Raw genomic sequence first — 19,815 nt, forward strand, 5'->3', positions numbered from 1 at the left:
CAGTGATTGAACCTGGGACACTAAGCACCCATCTCCAAGAGAGAGACAGATTGGGTGGTGTAATTTATCCTCTCATCTAGAGTGCTGGGTTAACCAATGGATTAACCATTGGGTAGCCAATTAAATTGGCCATCAATAAATTCAGGATGGTTAAAAATGGGACAGTATTTCACCCAATGCATGGGTCATGTATGGACAGCCATGGGGTGTCTGGTGCTGCTGCTGTGACTAGCTGAGAGGCTTTGTGGAAATTCCTTGCCTGCTGTTTCTAGAAAAGCATCCAGGTTCAGTGACACAACAGTACTGCCTACCTGGGCGTTACCTCTCTCAGGACTCTGGACACACACACACACACACACACACACACAACACACACGAAGTCTTTTTCCTTCTCAAAAATCAGCCAAGGAATTTGGATTGTGTGTGGGGGGGGGATGGAAGCAGAGTTTCCTCTAAGTAGGCCTGCTCAATTTAGGCCCCCCCCAGCTGTTTTTGGACTACAACTCCCATAATCCCCAGCCATAGTGGCCAATGGCCAGGGATTATGGGAATTGTAGGCCAACATCTGCAGGAGGGCTGCAGTTTTGAGCAGCCCTGCAAGAGTCTAAGCTGTACATGTGTGCATGCGCTCAGACGTTTTTTGATGTCCGCTCAGTTTATTCTTTCTTTCTTTGCTTACTTATTTATTTGATCTCTATACCGCCCTTCCAAAAATGGCTCAGGGCGGCTTACATTAAAACCGTTCATTTATTTTCCCACTCAGGTGGAATCCAGAGGGCCCCACTCTGAATGCACATGCGCGCGCACACTGCCTAGCCACTGCCACTCAGAACAAAACCCATTCTAGGCACAGATGGAAAGCCTAAGCAAGGACAGTGATGGGAAGCTTAGCCCTGGCTTAAATTGCTGTTGTTTTTTGAAGGCGACAAGCAGCTGGAGCTTTTATTTGGCTAAAACGTGCCGGGTGGGGTGTGGGGCTTGTCAGTTTCATTGAGGGCCCCTCGAGCTCCATCTCCCCCCCCCAATTTAAGTCCTGCAATAATCCACCGCCTTTGAGTCGAATGGAAACCACAGGGCGTTTTCTTCTTTTCCTCTTTGCTTTATCTCCCGTCTTCTGCTCACTTGCTTGCTCGCTTAGCCAATTAGGAGCTATGAAGACACTCCGTTGCATGAAAAGCCTCCTCCTTGTCTCTCTCTTTCTTTCTCCCCCCTGCAGTGGCCTTGAAGGGTGAGGAAACTGGGTTGTGCAAATATAAGCCTCTCTTTCTTTCTTACAGCCTCCCTTCTTGGCTGCAGGAGACTTTCCTAGAGGGGAGGAGGGGAGCAACCTACTAATGAGGAGGAGGAGGAGGAGGAGAGGAACCACAGGTCAGGTTGCACCCCTGGGGGCAGGGGGTGTGTGGCAAAGGGGTGGATGACGTCGGCAGGAGAGCAGGTTTATAGGGAGCAGCAACCTGGTGGGAACGGCAATTGCATCTTGACTCCACTCCCAGCTGCAAGTAAGTGAAGAAGGGAGAAGGGGGGAGGTTGGGCTGGGGTTAGGGACAACGGAAGGTGCATTTTAGAATGTCAGGCCATTGATCCACTCAGTAGCGTCTGCATCATTGGGTCGCCAGATGTTGGCAGACTACAGCTCCCTCCATCCATGGTAACTGCGGCAGGGGGGTGATGGGAATGGTAGTCCAGCACATCTAGGGACCCCAGGTTAGGGACCCCAGGCCTACTGTTATTTATTGATTTATTCATTCATTTGCTTGTTTGTTTATTCAATTTCTATACCGCCCTTCCAAAAATGGCTCAGGGCGGTTTACACAGATAAATCGTAAACAAATGAGATGGATCCCTGTCCCCAAAGGGTTCGCTGTCTAAAAGGAAAGATCAGAGAGACACCAGCAACAGTCACTGGAAGTACTGGGCTAAGGGTGGATAGGGACCCCAGCACAATGCCTCCAGTGACTGTTGCTGGCGTCTCTCTGGATGGGTAGGAAGAGAGCCGACTTGGAGTTTGGCGATGTATAAACCTCATCAAGGGAGTCAAGCCGTTTGCAGGCAGCTAGGGTTGCCAGCTTTTAAGGCCACCTCCGCCTCTGTCCTAAGAGCCCCTTGATCGTGTGTATATCCATACTGTGAAGAGTTTCCCTTGCTGATCTCTGCACATCAACATGTGATTTGTGGCGAGGAGGGAGCATTTTTGGCAGAGGAACATGAGAAGCTGTCTTCTACCGGGTCAGACCACTGCTCCATCTAGCTCTGTACTTCACTGACAGGCAGCAGCTCTCTGAGGTTTCAGGCAGGGGTCTTCCCAGACCAAGGTGGGGATTTCAGGGATGGAACTTGGGACCTTCTGCATGCAAAGCAGATGCTCTTCCGCTGAGCTACAGCCACATCCCCAGGAAACCGATTTGAAAACTCACAACTGAGGAGAGCTGGTCTTGTGGTAGCTAGCATGACTTGTCCCCTTAGCTAAGCAGGGTCTGCCCTGGTTGCATATGAAAGGGAGACTAGAAGTGTGAGCTACTGCAAGAGATTCCCCTTTGGGGATGGAGCCGCTCTGGGAAGAGCAGAAGGTTCCAAGTTCCCTCCCTGGCAGCATCTCCAAGATAGGGCTGAGAGAGACTCCTGCCTGCAACCCTGGAGAAGCCGCTGCCAGTCTGTGCAGACAATACAAAGCTAGATAGATTAAGGGTCTGACTCAGTATCTGGCATCTTCCTTTGTTCCTATAGTCCTATTACCCTCCCAGACTACAGCTGAATTCTAAGTTCAGGAGAACATCCACAGACATCACAGGACCATTACCTGTGCAGGCATTAACTTTAACTGCGCATGCACTCAGTGGGGATTACTCCTGGGAAAGTGTGCATTGGACTGCAGCCTTTGCTCTTTTGCCAAATCCTGGACTTTCTTTGGGCCTCACTTCAAGGCAAAACGGCAGCAATGATGAGCTGTCCAAAGTAAATGGGCAGCAAATGCATCCCAACATGATTGTTAGTAGCAGTATTATCAATGGCCAGTGGTCCCTCTGTAACAGTAATTCCCAGACGTTGTGGACTACAACTCCCATAATGCCCAGCCAAAGGCCATTGCAGCTGAGATTGCTGGGAGTTGTAGTCAACAACATCTGGGAATCCCTGTTAGAGGGAACACTGCCTCTCTTTTTCTCTCCGCCTTTTCTCCACCAGGAACTCCAAGACTCCCCGGAACCATGAAGCTCGTACTTTCTGTGGCTGTGATCTTCATAGCTTTGTTTGTCATGACAGGTAAGAGCGAGAGCATTGTGATCGGTGGCTATTTGATGTTATCCATCGCCATCCATTCACACAGTGCAGAGCAAAGTTAGAGGCAGGGGAGCCAGGTTCTTGCCCCATTTCAGTAGTGGAGGGGGGAGATAATAGAGGGACAGAACAGAAGGAAGAGCCTGCAACGACACATCGGCGTGTCCTGGAGGTGGGCAGGAGCAGTGCCAGAGAACAGTTGTTCTATACAATACATTCAAGACTTGTTGCCACCTTTGTTTGCTGGCAGGGTTCCTAGTCCTTTAACTATTGCATGTTGGATAGAAAATCCAGCACTACCAGGCCCAGGACAGCCATTCAGCCCCAGACAGGGTGCAAAAACAGAAAGTCAAGTTTGCTCCTTCGGGGCTGCCCTACCTGGAGGCTTTACAGAAAGGGCTTCTGCCTTGAATCTCCTCTGGAAGAGAGAGTGTGTGTGTTCACACATCAGCCAAACTTATCCCGAAGTCCCTTCAAGATTCTTGGACCCACTCCACGCACAAATCGGGCTTTGTGAGGCGCATTCTAGCTGTTCTCCACGGATTTCCGGATTTTGAAAATGCTGGTTTTAAGCTGAGGGTTGCCAGCTTTTGAGCCTCTGTCCCTTGGAGAGCACCCAGGAATTCACAGGTGATAAATTAACAGGTCAAAAAGATTCCATCTCTTGTGGATTGTGAATGGGACAGGAGCAGGCCCGGCCAGTTTTCTGTCTGTCTAGTCAGCGGCGACAGAATCCTAATTCAATTCGTTCCGGATTGCTGACTCTCCAACTCGCTGCCGTTCCTTGCCCCCAAACCAGCTCCTCCGGTGCAGACTTCTAGATCTTCATGTCAGGGCAGAGACTGCCTGCCTGCCCCATCCCTGATACAGCTATGCATGCCATGAGAATGTGGATTATTCCCATCAGGCTGAGATGCCAGCGGCTCTTCCCCGAGTGATGCAAAATCAGGGTGTGTCCAGGTCATTCTCGCCTTGTTTCTAGTCTTACACATAGATCCTTGGTGCGGGAGGGGGCTTGCCCACACGTTGCTCTGTGCCTGCCCCTAATTCCACCCTGGCAGAGCACAGAACATCAGCCACGGTGCATGGCTCCACAGCTGCTGCTATCTTCTGAAAACATCAGGGACCTGTATCCCCTGCCCTGGTCCGCCTTCTCTCTCTGTGCCAAGACCCAGGGTTCCCAACTTGGATCCCCGGCTGTGGCTGGACTACAACTCCCATCTCTCCCTGCCGCAAATGGAGATGAGGGATGATGGGCATTGTAGTCCAGCTACAGCTGGAGAGCTTCAGGTCAGCCACCCCTCTCCTAGGGTCTTCGAGACCAGTTTCGCTGTGTATTTGATGGTCTCTGCTTTGTCGCCTCCAAGATGCCGCTGAGAATCCGACAGCAGAGCCCGGCTTGTCTCAAAAGTTGGAGAAATTCAAGCAGGAAGTTCAGGCCTTTGTCAATCGCTTTGGAGAGAAGATGAAGGCAGCTTTACGTGAGGCGTACCACGGCGAATTCAGCAACAAGACCAGGTTAATGTCTGATTCGTTTTTGGAACTATAAGCACTGCAGGGCCATGGGGAGGAATCCAAGCTGCCTGGCCCCCCAGGGATACTCTGGTGGCTACCTTTGATGTTGAGCTTTAATTTAGAAACCAACCAACCAACCCCTATTCTCCTGGTAAATCCACACCATGGTTTTTAATTGATTCTCATGCAGCCCGGGATTCTTAAAAGTGACCTCCCACATACACCAGATGTTGCTGGACGCCTACTATGCACTATTACAATTTTGCACATTTTATATACTGCTTTTCAACAAAGGTTTGCAAAGTGGTGTATATACAAAAGAATAAGAAGGCGGATCTGTGTCCCCAAAGGGCTCAAAATCTAAAAGAAACACAAGGTAGGCACCTGCAACGGCCCCTGAACATCAGAACAGCCTTGCTGGATCAGGCCCAAGAAGGCCCATCTAGTCCAGCATCCTGTTTCACACAGTGGCCCACCAGATGTCTCTGGGGAGCCCACAGGCAAGAGGTATGTGCATGCCACCTCTCCTGCTGTTGTTCCCCAGCAACTGGAAGGATGCTGTGCTGGGGTTGGACAGGGCCAGTTGCTCTCCCCCTGCTAAATAGAAGAGATTCGCCATTCTAAAAGGTGCCTCTTTGTTCAGGTAGCAGGGGTGACTACAACTCCCATCATCCCTAGCCACAATGGGCTTTGACACAGGGGGTTGATGGAAGTTATAGTCCCACAGCATCTGGGGGCCCAAGTTTGAGGGCCCTTGCGTGGGACCGGAAAGCCACCTAAGGTTTCGCATCTTGCCCTCCAGGTTCTATCCTGGGGTATTTCAGTTCAAGGGATGGCTCTTCGGAACCCACACTCACAGTCTGTTGGAGTGGGACCGGCCTGCTGCCATTAATGGGTGGTGGAGAGAAGAGCCATCCCATGGGTGGGCAGCTCTCTAGGCAAGTCTCTGCAGGGAAGGGAGCAAAGTCAGCTCTGCCCAAATTGATATCTGTGATGTTAAGCGAAACGCCAGCTCGCTCCTCTTTCAGCCACCAGAAGATGGTGCAGCAGAACAGAACATGCTAGCTAGGAAATGTATGATTGCACAGTGTAGTCTAGGGATCCGTGGTTGGCACACACAGACACACACCCTTGTGGCAGCAAGCATGACTTGTCCCCTTAGCTAAGCAGGGTCCACCCTGGTTGCCTAAGAATGGGAGACTAGAAGTGTGAGCACTGGAAGATCTTCCCCTTTGGGGATGGAGCCACTCTGGGAAGAGCATCTAGGTTCCCATTTCCCTCCCTGGCAGCATCTCCAAGATAAGGCTGAGAGAGATTCCTGCCTGCAACTTTGGAGAACCCACTGCCAGTCTGGGAAGACAATATTGAGCTAGATGGACCAAGGGTCTGACTCGGTAGAAAGCAGTTTTGCTTAGTATTGTCTACCCAGACTGGCAGCGGCTTCTCCAAGGTTACAGGCAGGAATCCCTCTCAGCCCTACCTTGGAGATGCCAGGGAGGGAATGTGGAACCTACAGTAGATGCTCTTCCCAGATAAGCTCCATCCCCAGAGGGAAATATCATACAGCACTCACACTTCTAGTCTCCCATTCATATGCAAACAGGGCAGACCCTGCTTAGCTAAGGGGGCAAGTCATGTTTGCTACCGCGAGACCAGCTTTCTTCCCTAAAAACTGAGGAAGCTGCCATATACTGAGTCAGACCTTTGGTCTATCTAGCTCAGTATTGTCTTCACAGACCTCCAAGGTTGCAGGCAGGGGTCTCTCTCAGCCCTAATTTGGAGATGCTGCCAGGGAAGGAACTTGGAACCTTCTGCTCTCCCCAGAGCGGCTCCATCCCCTAAGGGGAATCTCTTACAGTGCTCACACATCAAGTCTCCCTTTCATATGCAACCAGGGTGGACTCTGCTTAGCTAAGGGGACAAGTCATGCTTGCTACCACCATCCCAAGGAAATCACCCCCAAACCTCCATACTGTGGACAGGAATTCCAGAGCCAGCCTCTTGAGCCCAACATTCTCACCACTATACCCGCACGTACCCAAACTATGGGAAACACCTATATTGGGCAGCAATAATATAGGAAGATGCTGAAAGGCATCGTCTCATACTGCGCGGGAGAAGGCCATGGCCAACTCCTCCTGTATTCTACCAAAGACAGCCACAGGGCTTTCTGTTGGCGCCAGGAGTCGAAATCAACTTTTGACGGCACACTTTACCTTTCCTTAGACTATGTTGTGGACAGGGGTTCTCATTTGTGTTGCAGACGTTGTGGGACTACAACTCCCTTCCCCCGTCACCAAAGGCCTTTGTGGCTGGGGATGATGGGAGTTGTAGTCCAACCACATCTGGGGGCCCAAATAGGAGGAGACTTGGTTGGTAGGTAAATTGAGGGCTTCTTAGATTTGGAGGGAGGATTTGCAACGGGGGATTGGGGAGGAAGGAGGGGCAGTGATGAGGAATGGGCTTCAGGCCGCTCTGGGGGTGCCCACAGGCTCTCTCACTGTTCATCTTGCCATTGACAGGGACTGGTTCGCGGATAAATTCCAGAAACTGAAGGAAATATTCAAGACAAAGACGGCTCCCACTGAGGGGAAGGATGGTGCGTGATGACCCCAAGATTCCCACGCAGACCTCAGATTGGAAAGAGGGTACTTTTAGGACCCCCCCCCAGCAGTGGAGTAACTTCTGAGGCTTCGGGTGCGGCTCCTGCAGAATATCGGCACACACACACACACACCCGCAGCTGCCTTTTCATTTTCTACTTTGTTACTTAAAAAAAAAAAAGAATCACAAATAAATAGAAAATGCCTCCATGGTGAAATGCAATGTGTTTGTTTCTTATTATTTATTCCCAAGATGCCATCACCCGGTATTGGAAAGGAGGGATTCAGATCCGACCCTTCCTGGCCAACTTTCCCAACAAAACATCTACACTTTTCTTTCTCTCCACGGGAAGTTGCAATTGTGTCCACGTTTTCACTCCGATATTTGAAAGTATTTGTGCAAAGGGCTCCATTATCCACAGCTGACCCCTTCCCCTGCCCAGCCCTTTCACCTACAAAGCCACTTCAAAAGTCGGTGGAGCGATTTTGCAAGGAAAATTGCATCACTTTTTAGTTTGTGTGTGTCTGTGTGAGAAACGGAGGGAAAGCCCATAGGTAGCTCAGATCGTTGAAACGATTAACCATTAATTAAGCTGCAAAAGCAAGCTCCCTTTTTCAGATGCCTGGACTATGGCCCTGCTGTTTCCCCAGCCCTGATGTCTGCCCATCCCCTTTCCAACTAGGGTTAGGAACATAAGAAGCTGCCAGATACTGAGTCAGACCATCGGTCTGTCTAGCTCAGTATTGTTTACACTGACTGGCAGCAGCTCTCCAAGGTTGCAGGCAGGAGTCATTCTCAGCTCTCTCTGGGGATGCCGCCAAGGGATTTATTTATATATTTATTTATTTATTTTTACATTTATATTCTGCCTTTCATTAAAAGACAACCCCAAGGCGGTTTACAAACCTAAGACCTTCAGCATGAGGATGCTTTCTCCCACTGAGCTGCAGCCCCATCCCCTGAGGGGAATATCTTATGGCAGACAGCCCTCCCAACCATCCAAATGCAACCATACGTTGCATTGGGATGGTTACCCATCCAAATGCAAACCAGGGCAGCCCCTGCTTAGCAAAGGGGGCAGTTCATGCTTGCTGCTGCAAGAGCAGTTCTCCTCCAGTCCAGAGTGTCTCCTTTGCATCTAACTGGCATAATATGGCTGGGAGAGGTTGCAGCTGCTACACTCCATATCCCCCTCCTTTTCCAGGTCCCATCACCCATCCTCTTTCCTTTCGCTTTGCTAAAGCCAGCAGGACCCGAACTGTGTGCCCCAGCCGCCTACCCACCTCCGATTTCTCACTCTCAGCCTGCTTGCCCCAGGGCGGCGTGGGCTGGGCCTCTGGGCTAGTGATAGCCATGGTGACATCACATCAAGCTGTTGTGTAACGCAGAAGCCGGCAGTTATCTCTGGGGCCGTGTGACCTGGGATCAGCAGCACAGAGTATATTCTGCGATGGGAGCTTCTGCAGCCGTGTTCCTCCCCCCCCTCCCCGCCCCATTATTTGGGTCATCATCACCCCCAACTTCTTTTTCCGCTGTAGCAAGAAAGGCTTTGATTTGCCCCCCTAGCAGTTTGTGGGGGACACCTGATGATGGGAAAGAGGAGAGCTGGTCTTGTGGTAGCACGCATGTCTTGTCCCCTTAGCTAAGCAGGGTCCACCCGGGTTGCATATGAATGGGAGACTTGATGTGTGAGCACTGCAAGCTCTTCCCCGCAGGGGATGGAGCCACTCTGGGAAGAGCAGAAGGTTCCCAGTTCCCTCCCCGGCTTCTCCAAGATTCCTGCTTCCAGCCTTGGAGAAGCTGCTGCCAGTCTGTGAAGACAATACTGGCCTGACTCAGTATATGGCAGCTTCCTAGGTTCCTAAAGGGGTGGGGAGCTTCCAAAAGAGCTTCAGCTCCAATGCCACTCTCCTTATGATGAACAGGACTGGGATAAAACTGAACTGGTCTTCTGCTCTGTTTCCCACGGCAAAGTATCCAGAGCTTTCACCAGGGAGTTTCCAAAGCCTCAGACACCTCGACTTCTGTCACTGGCCTTTGCAGGTTCTTTTCTTTTTTTTTAATCAGAGCATCTCAACCTGGGCCCCCCATCATGGCTGGGGATGATGGGAATTGTAGTCAAGCAACAGCCGAGCACCCAAGGTTGTGAATCCCTGGTTTAAACCGTGAATACCAGCCGCAGAAGCGATCAGGATCACAAACACAGTGGTGTGATGTGTGTGTGTGGGGGTGGCATTTAACACTTCACATCCCTTCACATCAGAGTCCCAGCAAAAATGCGCATGCACACACAGACCATCTGTGAGTGATCTTTGCCTTGGAGATAAAGCTGCCGTCATCATCACTGGCATTTTCATCAAGGTTGGGGAGCAAAGGGAAAAGAGCAAATGCCAGCCATCTTCAAACTCTGGTCTTCTGTCTACACACGGCCTTCCTGGAATGGCAGGAAAATGCAGCAAAGAGGTTGTCATAATATAGAGTTGCCAACTTTTTAACTGGTCCCTGCTCCTGAGCCCTTAAGGGCCGTTTAGTCTGCTGGAATCAGCAGCAGACCATGATCTGATCTCTCCCGATAGCTTCGGATGCTGCTGTCTCCAGATTAAGCTGCTGTTAAAAGTTGAGGGGCCGGCCAGGTTAGACCTTTTTTCTGGCCATTTGGCAGATTTTCAGTCATGATGTATGTGCTCCCTAATCCCAGACGCTGACCGTTACGGGGAGAACACACTCTACACATGCTCAGAGGCACTCTTGCCTTTGCAATTACATGCCCTCGCACGTCCCCAGTCTGAGCACGGAGGGTTTACATGCTGGCTTAAGTGGAACCATACCTGTTTAAAACCCTGCAGCGTTTTATCAGTTTCTCCTTGTTTCAGGGTCTCCCCCGGCTAGTCCTGTGTGGAGTTGTTTAAGCCACCCCAGAATAAAGTTGGTTGATCAGTGACCAGGAGCAAATATTGGATAAGGCCTGAGCAAACTGTCCTTCTCTCCCCTGATCCCGTCAGCTCATCATTTTGGCTCTTTGAACAAATCACCCTTTGGACCTTCAGCGGAGAGGGGGCCCGTATTCGCCCCTCTCCCCAGCAGGCCCTCCTAGCGAGGGGAGATAATGAAGAAAATAGGGAGGGGTGGAGCTGGAACCTTAGGGTGTAGATTTTGGTGGGCTGCAATTCTCCTCCTTCAAAAATCGAAGGCCATTTTGGCCGGGGATGGGAGGATGAGTGAGGCCTGACCTCCACCCACGGCTGGGCGGGCGGACCCAAAGTTGTGAACCTCTTCTACGACGACGACGACAATGATGATTTATATACTGCCCTTCAACAAAGTTCTCAAAGTGGTTTGCATAGAAAAATAAATCATACATAAATAAGACAGTCCCTTGTCCCCAAAGGGCTCACAATCTAAAAAGAAACATAAGGCAGACACCACCAGCAGCCACTGGAGGGATGCTGTGCTGGGGATGGATAGGGCCAGTTGCTCTCCCCCTGCTAAATATAAGAGAATCACTACTTTAAAAAATATATCTCTTTGCTCAGTTAGCAGGGGTTAATGGAAAGAACTCCATCACTCTGTCCCTCCTCACCACCTCCCGGCAATTTTGGCTTCCAGTTAACGGGGTTAATTCATTGCTTCAAATGGAAGCGATTTCTTCCAATGCAGTCGGTAACGGCTATGTGACTGAAGCTACTTACAGTGCTCAGGAACATAGGAAGCTGCCAAATACTGAGTCAGATCATTGGTCTATCTAGTTCAGTATTGTCTTCACAGACTGGCAGCAGCTTCTCCGAGGTTGCAGGCAGGAATCTCTCTCAGCCCTTGTCCTATTTTTTTATTTTTTTAAAAATCTTGTCCTATCTTGGAGAAACCAGGGAGGGAACTTGGAGCCTTCTGCTCTTCCCAGAGCGGCTCCATCCCCTAAGAAGGGGAATCTCTTCCAGTGCTCACACTTCTAGTCTCCCATTCATATGCAACCAGGGCAGACCCTGCTTAGCTAAGGGGGCACGTCATGCTTGCTACCACAAGACCAGTTCTCCTCTCCTTCTGCTTCTGTGAGTGCATGTATTCTGCACAAATGTGATCCTGCTGCCTACCTTTCAAATTATGACTCTGCCTTTAGCCCTGTCAGTTTCTTTTATGCTGGTCTCTCCATCTTCCCTGTATCCCACAACACTGTCACCAGACCTCCCAGACAGACTGATTGTCAGCATTCTATGCTCTAGTGTGCAGCTGCATGCAATCTGCTAATGTGGCTGCAGCTGTGGACTTGGGGAACTAATCCACAACACTGACATTAGAAGAGGGATGGGAGAGGGACTCTCAGGCCCTCCTCCTAAGATTATTTACAGGGAGACAGAATAATTAACACAAAGTAGCTGCTCTTCTTTTGCAAATTGGCTTAAGATGATGGAGCAGAGGAGGAGCATTAATTCCACAAATGCAGCCTGAATCAGAAACAGCCTCCACTTATGCCTTGGTAGGTGTGAGGAGCAAAGCTTCAGCTGATTCAAGGTGCAACTTCTCTCTGTGCAACTTTTCTAGGGACAATCCTGTGTTGTGTTCAGACACAGTGGACTAACGGTGTACTAAACTGACTTGAGTGCAGCCCAGCTACATCTCCCGTCAGTCTGCTTGAAGGAGGAGAAAACCTGCTGCAGGCCTGTATTAAGAATCCTGCCCGGAAGCTGGATATCACCTCGCAAATAATCCTTGTAGATACCGGCACCGGTGGTATATACTGAATGGTATTTGCTCAGTAGACAGACTTCAACAGACTTCAACAGGGGTTCTGTGGCTATTTGGATGAACCACCTGCCCCCACAAGGGATGTCTGGGGAAGATGTCCTGATGGGGGCACCCTTGGTGCGTCCCCTTTATGGGCCCGTAAGGCAGGGCTGCATAACTTCGGTCCTCCAGCTGTTGAACTACAACTCCCATCATCCCTACTGGCTAAGGTGAGTGGTAGGTGTGGGGAAAAGGTGAGTGCTACCATGGTGAGTGGTAGCCCAGCAGCAGCTGGAGAACCAATATTGTGAAGGCCTTCAGTAAAGTTTCATCTGAACCAGCCCAGTCTTATGTTATGAACAGGGTTGAATGCCTCTTGAAAGATCCGGGTCAGGTTCACACAAGCATTAGAATCTAGGTTTCATGTAGGTTACCAGGATGATTGTGTGAACCCATGCCAAGGTAAGGAGATCTGGTCTTGTGGTAGCAGGCATGAATTGTGCCCTTTGCTAAGCAGGGTCCACCCTGGTTTGCATTTGAATGGGAGACGACAAGTGAGCACTCTGTAAGATAGTCCCCTCAGGGGATGGAGCCTGTCTGGGAAGAGCACCTGGATGCTTGCATGCAGAAGGTTCCGAGTTCCCTCCTGGCGTCTCCAGATAGGGCTGGGAGAAACTCCTGCCTGCAACCTTGGAGAAGCTGCTGCCAGTCTGTGCAGACAATCCTGAGCTAGCTGGACCAAGGGTCTGACTCGGTATAAGTCCTATGATTTAAGGCATGGATCTGAGACTCCCGCCTTGACATTTGTTGTTGGCAACCCACATTAAACCTAGATTCAAACAACCAGGCCAAGGAGGTGAGGACAGCTACGGCCCAGATTTGGCTGGTGCACCAATCTGTTCCTGGCTCAGCCGGACCAGGTTATGCTATGCTTGGGTATATGCTGGATTACTGCAACACGCTGCACTTGGAGCCATCCTTGCAGATTGGCTAAAAAGGTGGAATCTCTTGGATTATTAGCTGGGCTCTCCCATCAGCAGGACAGCGTTCCAGCCTGTTTGCTTGGACTTTGGACATGGATGTGCCATTGACGAGAGGATTCTGGGAGGAGGTGGGGAAGTGGATTTTTCTGGAGAGTTGAGACTCATATAAATAAGTTGTGCCTGGTTCTGGCCCCGGGACAGACAACAGCACACCAGCGGGAGGAGAAAGAGAGAGGGGGAGAAGGTGCGTTGGTATATCCAGGGGATTCACTCTGGGGCCATCTTCTTTCTTTGCCTCAGGGACTCACATCCCCCTGGAGACACCCGGGAAAGCCAGAGCTGCCGGAAGGTGGTGAGGAGGGACAGAGTGATGGGATTCTTTCCTGCTTCTTTTCGGCAGCCATGGCCAAAGATCTGGTGGAACTGGTGAAAATGTGATGGTTGAGGCCCTCCCAGGACCTAGAGGGGCTCTCCGTCACTGCAGGGTGCATTTCCTCAGGAACCCAGGGCAGGGCAAGGTGCAGACCTCAGGAGGAGCAAATGATGTTTTGGAAGTGGCCCTGGCTTGCTAGCTAGGGTTCAGTTGGCTTTTTTGGTAGAGCTCAGCCAGGTCGATGCAAATATATAGAAGATCCCCTTTTTTGTCATCTGGGTGTTTTGCCAGCTTGGCCGAAAGAGGTGATTGGAGGGTCAAGACCCCCAACACCCACACGTTCTGCGCTCTGCCACATTCTTCATTGACAGTAATTCTTGTCTTATTTGTTTTACGTCTGCAGAAATCTCTCGGCAACCAACAAGAAGGAACAGTGCAGGTTCTACGAAGAGTGAGGTACGTTGCCAGTTCTTCTAGGATTGCTACTGTTCCCCCCCCCCCAAGCTGTGCCTTTAGTAACACCCTTCCCATTGATTGCATCAGAGGAGGAGGGGAGAAGGGAGGGAAATGCCCCCCCCATCAAATCAGACACCCCCCATCTGCCTCCTGGTTGATGAACCAAAATTGCAAATTAAAATTATTCTGCAATGCATGCTTGCTTGAAACCTATAACGCCATCAAAATCAGTAGGGCTTGCTTCAAAGAAGAGAGACATGTCAGTTGGGAGCATTGATATGAAATATACTACTCGGAGAGGGAAGAGGCTCTCAGGAGGCTCGGGTGTGTGAAGAGGTCTGTATATGTTTCTCTTTTCTCCAAAGAGCTCAAGGTAGAACATGCTGTATTCCTCATGTCCGGGGTTCCCAGACTGTGATGCTCCAGATGTTGCTGGAGTCTAGCTGGGGATGATGGGAGTTGTAGGTCAGCAAGATCTGGAGTTCCACAGGTTGGGAACCCCTGCCTTATCTCAAGGCTGCACAATGATGGACCTCCAGCTGTTTTTGGACTACAACTCCCATCACCCCCAGCCACAGTGGACAGTAGGGATTATGGGAGTTGTGGTCCAACATCTGCAGGAAGGCTGAAGTTGTGTGCAGCCCTGCCTGACGTGCACAACAATCCTATGAGGTAGGTTAGGCAAAGCAGAAGTGACTGGCTCAAGGCCACTCAGTAAGTTTTGTGGCAGAGAGAGGATTTGAACCCAGGTTTCTCTGGTCTCGGTCCAGTACTCTAACCACTATACCTACTGGCTCTTTGTGTAGGGAAATGTGTGACTGAAAAGGAGCCCTGTTGAAGAGGGCGCAGGTTTTTCCAGCAGGGGGCTTGTCTTTCTGAAGTTCTGTTTACCTGCACAGATTTGTCTGTTCCAACATCTTAGGCAACTCTGGTGACCATGGACCTGAAAGTGGTGCTGGCCTCCATCCTGTTGCTGCTCTTCTGCTCAGGTGAGTTCCCCCCACCTCTGCTGATCTGGGCGGGACTCAGAGCTCTGCATTTCAGATTCCTGCAAAGTGCTACTTCTGGATAGTCTTAAGTTATGCGGTGCGAGGCAAAATGGGGGTAGGCTGGAGAGCAAAAGGCCTGTGGACCAAACCAAGTACATTCCCAGGCGTTATTTGGGCCACAGTAACCAGCTGCAAAGAAAGCCGGGGTGACTGTACCTTTAAGGCTGCCGTGGGTGCTGCTGTGCTTTCTTGGGAGTAAGTCTGATGGATCCAGCTGAGATGTGCATAGAATTCTAAAAGTGCAAAGGATTGGGCTGAAGAAGATCTGCCAACGAGGGAATTTTGGCCGGGGCAGCTTCTCGCTTTCCTTTGCAAACCCAATTACAATTGCTGAAGTTCTCTTCTGTCTGGCTGGGAAAGGTACAAGGGCCTCATCCTGCTATGTAACTGGTCATCCTAACAATGCTCTCTAATGCTTCCCAACCTTGGGTCTCCAGATGTCGTTGGACTACAACTCCCATCTTCCACAGCCACAGACAGCCATTGTGGCTGTGGAGGATGGGAACTGTAGTCCGACGATGTCTGGGGTCCCAGGGTTGCGAACCTCTGATCCAGTGGATGGCTTTAATGCCTGTTTTCTCAGCGCATGTATAGGCTGCTGCCATGTCCCCTGATCCCAAGCTAATGCCAGAAGTAACCGGCCACCTAGGATCGCCACAATCCTTTCCCTAGCAGAGATCCTGTGCATGTGACAGCTGCATTTAAAGCCCTGAAGCATGTGAAGCAGCTAGATCAGGGGTAGGTCCCCAGATGTTGCTGGACTACAACTCCCATAATCCCCAGCCCCAATGGCCTCGGGGCTAGGGGTGATGGGAGTTGTAGTTCAGGGACATCTAGAGACCACCCTACTCTAGGTGGTCTCGGGGATCACTGCTAGGAGTGCTTCTGTTTAAGAATATGTCGGTGGCCGCTGTTTTCCTGTTCCTGGGATATCTTGATTCGTTCTAATGTCTCCAAGGCTTAGAATTTATCTGCCATTTTGTTGGGGTAGTAGATCTCTCACCCTTTCAGCCCCAAAGAGGCCCCTGGCCCCCTTACGACTGCATTGAATAGGCAGGCTAGGAAAGACAAGGTAACCCTCAGTTACCACCTCTTCTTGGCTTGGCATGCCGCAGGCAACAGGTTAATGCTCCTAGTCCTCATGGAAATATGATTTTGTTGGTTTGTCATCGTCATCAGTATAAAACGATTGTGCCTCCTTTTACGCCGTCACCTGTTGGAGAGAGTGGCCCCATCTGAACAGATCGTGGTTTGCTTTTCTTGTAGAAGTTGCCAGCTACAGCCTGCAGAAACGGGAAGCCCCACCAAAGGAACCACTGACTCAACTTGGGGAAACGATCAGCGGCTATTGGGACCAATTCAGCACCAATGCCCAGGACTGGCTAGGAAAGATTACAACCCCGGAGTTTAGTGAACAAGTTCGGTGAGAACTCAGGACAGGGTGCAAATGGAGATGAGGGGAGAGGGGAGAGGCTTTTAATGGTCATTTAACATCCCTTTCCTATCAGCTGATCTTGTGGTTGCAAGCTTGAATTGTCCCCTTTGCTAAGCAGGGTCCACCCTGGTTTGCATTTGGATGGGGGACTATGTGTGTGAGCACCGTAAGATATTCCCCTTAGGGGATAAGAACATAAAAACATAAGAACAGCCCTGCTGGATCGGGCCCATCTAGTCCAGCATCCTGTTTCACACAGTGGCCCACCAGATAGGGCTGCTCTGGGAAGAGCATCTGCAGGCTTGCATGCAGAAGGTTCCAAGTTCCCTCCCTGGCATCTCCAGATAGGGCTGAGAAAGAGCCATGCCTGTAACCTTGGAGAAGCTGCTGCCAGTCTGTGTAGACAGTACTGAGCTAGATGGACCAAGGGTCTGACTCGGGATATGGCAGCTTCCTCTGTTCCTAACAGGCATGATGCATCCATGCATTACCTGGAGTGTGGTGTATCCTACTATGATGACTGTGTGCTTGTTTATGCTACGGCAGGGATCGATTTCAGTATCGTGGTTCTATGTTTCGGCTACTATCGGAGGATAGTGTTCTGGCATGGACTTTGGGCCCAGCAGGACAAATTTGGTGCAGAGTTCCAGAGCCACACTACCCATTGGAGCTGTTCTCATGACTGTTAAGTGGGTAGGACAAATATCCTACCCACCTTCAGCAGCTGGGTGTGCTCCTGATTTTAGGTCATCATGTGTGAGTTAAAAGTTGGAGCGTGTGTGTGGGGGGGGGAATGATTGTGTGCAAGATGGGCTTCATCCTACCCAGTACTTCCCCCCAGCATATTACCAAGGTAGAAGGAAGCACAGTTGAATCCTGTGCCCCACATGATAACTCCCCCCTCCTCCAACCTAGCTTTTAACCCACACATGGCCTAAAATCAGGAACATGCACAGCTCTCAGAGGTGGATGGGAAGCTTGTCCTACCTGCCTAACGGTCTTTTGAACAAACCTATTATGTTGGAGATCTGTGGAATTTGGCTTTTAATTTTGGACATTTCCAGATGGCGAAGTACCCTAACAGGAACACAAATTGGGATGAGTGATATTTCAGGAGATTCAGATGACCTCACAGGATGTCATGCGATGCCTCATCGCCATCTGCTGGCCATCCATGAAACATCATGGGTTTTTTTCAATTTATTTTTCATGGATTATCAGCACATGGCCACTAGATGGTGCTAAGACACAATGCAACATCCTTTGACGTTATTTTGATTCAGCTGGGCGCTTTCCAGATTGTATGCAAGCCACAGTGTCACGATATCCCTCGAGTGTCCTTCCGTACGGCCTGTGTCGTGACATTGCATTTCCTGCGCTGTCAGCAAGGTGTCATTCACATTTCCGATGTCTTCATTCGGATTTTATTACTGCGTTACAGCCCTATAACTTCGCATCTGCACTGCAAAAAAAATAGCTGTATTTGCCCATAGTAAGAGGCTACGGATTTCAACTATGGTTTGAAATCGGAACTGAACTGTATGCAGAGAAGAATCACCTCCCCACCCCAGTAGCTGTTGCTGATCCTGAAGGGGGGAAATCCTGAAGGGGGGAATGCTTGGGGTGTGAATTTCCCTTGATAAAATCACGTGGGATGCCAGGGTCCCCAATAAATTGGCGAGGAAGGAGGGAAATTCACTGTGTTGAAAAAGCACTGCCTTTCTCATCTGACACCATTCTTTCTTATTTCCTTTCCAGCAATATCTACAAAAAAAGTACAATGGTCGTGGGCACCTATACCAACATACTGTCTGATCAGGTGTACCATTGGTGGCATGGTGAAAATTAAGGTGGCTTGGCTTTCTCCCTTCGGTGGTGGTTGGTCCGCCCGCTAATCCAGTGGATCCCCTCCCCTTTTCATACATTTTGGGTGTACAGATGCTTTCTTTCTTAACCAGTGAATAAAGCTCATTTCCTCCTATGGTATCTAGGGCACACTCACTCATCCAGCATGCTCCCATGTGTTTCTTTGAGAGGGAAGAAACTAAGGCCCTGTGAACACAAGAGTTTTAGAGTTTCTCTCTCTCTCTCTCTCCCTCCCTCCTTCCCTGTGAGTGGGACTGGTGCTCTCATAAGAACATAAGGACAACCCTGCTGGATCAGGCCCAAGGAAGCCCATCTAGTCCAGCATCCTGTTTCGCACAGATGCCGCTGGGAGCAACAGGCAGGAGTTGAAGGCGTGCCCTCTCTCCTGCTGTGACTTCCACTAGAGAATGATCAGCACCTTCTCCAAACTACAATTCCCAGGATTCTGTTGGGTGGGGGGGCACCCTGAGCAATAAACTAGTACAGCATGAAGCTGATATTAGGTAGGAAGCACTTACACAGGTAAGCCTAAATTCCCTTTTTGCTTCCCACACCTATTTAGGTGAGCATTTAATCATTATGCATGGAGAGGGCCCCCATCCAAAGTATGGCTCATTATCAGAATGATCCTTTTCATCCAAGGCAGTAAAACGAATCCATTAAAATTGAATCCCAGGATCAAGAGTTATTTCAGTATTTTGAGTTGTTCCCACACACTCCATTTACTGGGCCATGGACTTCAATGGCCAATGGTGGTTCTGCTGTTTGACCTGCGGACTTAATCAACAGGTGGCCCATTTAGTCACTGCATACCTGCCAACATGCCCCTATTTTCCCATTCACCGGAATGGGGAAATAGGGACGTGTTGGCAGGTTCTCCTACTTTGGCTGATAGCAGGGGCGTAGCCTTGGGGACCCCATCCTCCTGCACCCCCTGCCCCCAGCTTCTCCTCCTCCTCCACCCCCGTGTCTTTGCTGTGGAAGAAGAGTAAGGGCACAATTAAAAACAAAACATTCTTGGGCAGGCTGCAGCAACCCTATGCAAATATTATCACACACTCTGCACACAAGCAGGCACACACACTCATCCACACAAATGTGCAGGGAAATGGGGTATCATGGCTCTACACCAGGCCTGCTCAACTTTGTCGCCCCAGCTGTTTTTGGACTACAAATCCTGTTAATGGAACTCCTCCTGGGGAACTGGGCGGGACCCCAAGCTATGTTTTAGGCTTGGCGGGGGGGGTGGGGGGGTGAATTTGCTATTTTAAATGGAACAGTTCCACTCCCATTAGAAACTTGTTCAAAGCTTCGGTTGCAGAAAGAACTGAATAGAGAGGCTGAAAACAAAGTAAGCTTTTATTTGAGGGTTTAGGGGTACCGAAAAGAGAAAAATGATGGTGATTAAGCAATAATGTAGAACCGATAGAGCCACAGTTCCTTGTTCATGTAAGGATATACCCGGCATTCCTGGCTGAGGTGGAGGAGTGAATTTGGCTGTATCCTGAGCAGAAACAAGGCCAGGCACTATCCTACTGTAAG

At 50.1% G+C, this 19,815-nt stretch overlaps 2 protein-coding genes across 3 annotated transcripts; both read left to right on the forward strand.

Annotated features, from left to right (window-relative positions):
- Window positions 1-1,247: 1,247 nt before the first annotated feature.
- Window positions 1,248-7,614, forward strand: APOC1 (apolipoprotein C1). Its single transcript, XM_053266886.1, has 4 exons — window positions 1,248-1,499; window positions 3,181-3,258; window positions 4,641-4,791; window positions 7,311-7,614. The coding sequence occupies exons 1-4, from the start codon at window positions 1,415-1,417 to the stop codon at window positions 7,393-7,395; spliced, it is 399 nt and encodes a 132-aa protein (XP_053122861.1). The 5' UTR covers window positions 1,248-1,414; the 3' UTR covers window positions 7,396-7,614.
- Window positions 7,615-13,236: 5,622 nt separating this feature from the next.
- LOC128332439 (apolipoprotein C-II-like) lies at window positions 13,237-18,393 on the forward strand. Of its 2 annotated transcripts, none has more exons than XM_053266714.1 (5): window positions 13,237-13,338; window positions 13,871-13,923; window positions 14,846-14,912; window positions 16,239-16,395; window positions 18,166-18,393. In XM_053266714.1, exons 3-5 carry the CDS (start codon window positions 14,861-14,863, stop codon window positions 18,254-18,256), a joined length of 300 nt encoding a protein of 99 aa, XP_053122689.1. In that variant the 5' UTR covers window positions 13,237-13,338; window positions 13,871-13,923; window positions 14,846-14,860; the 3' UTR covers window positions 18,257-18,393. The 2 variants fall into 2 exon arrangements, with proteins under 2 accessions (XP_053122689.1, XP_053122690.1); XM_053266715.1 differs by having other exon boundaries at window positions 13,263-13,338; window positions 14,823-14,912.
- The last annotated feature ends 1,422 nt before the right edge of the window (window positions 18,394-19,815 follow it).

Source organism: Hemicordylus capensis, chromosome 7 (genome assembly GCF_027244095.1).
Source record: "Hemicordylus capensis ecotype Gifberg chromosome 7, rHemCap1.1.pri, whole genome shotgun sequence".
NCBI lineage: Eukaryota > Metazoa > Chordata > Lepidosauria > Squamata > Cordylidae > Hemicordylus > Hemicordylus capensis.

Bases quoted from the DNA above. Each gene is read 5' to 3' on its own strand.
- LOC128332439 (XM_053266714.1), top strand. From the start codon at position 14,861: ATGGACCTGAAAGTGGTGCTGGCCTCCATCCTGTTGCTGCTCTTCTGC. The intron at 14,913-16,238 runs GTGAGTTCCCCC...CTTTTCTTGTAG, and splicing joins GTTGCTGCTCTTCTGCTCAG to AAGTTGCCAGCTACAGCCTG. The intron at 16,396-18,165 runs GTGAGAACTCAG...TTTCCTTTCCAG, and splicing joins GAGTTTAGTGAACAAGTTCG to CAATATCTACAAAAAAAGTA.
- APOC1 (XM_053266886.1), top strand. From the start codon at position 1,415: ATGACGTCGGCAGGAGAGCAGGTTTATAGGGAGCAGCAACCTGGTGGG. The intron at 1,500-3,180 runs GTAAGTGAAGAA...TTTCTCCACCAG, and splicing joins GACTCCACTCCCAGCTGCAA to GAACTCCAAGACTCCCCGGA. The intron at 3,259-4,640 runs GTAAGAGCGAGA...GTCGCCTCCAAG, and splicing joins AGCTTTGTTTGTCATGACAG to ATGCCGCTGAGAATCCGACA.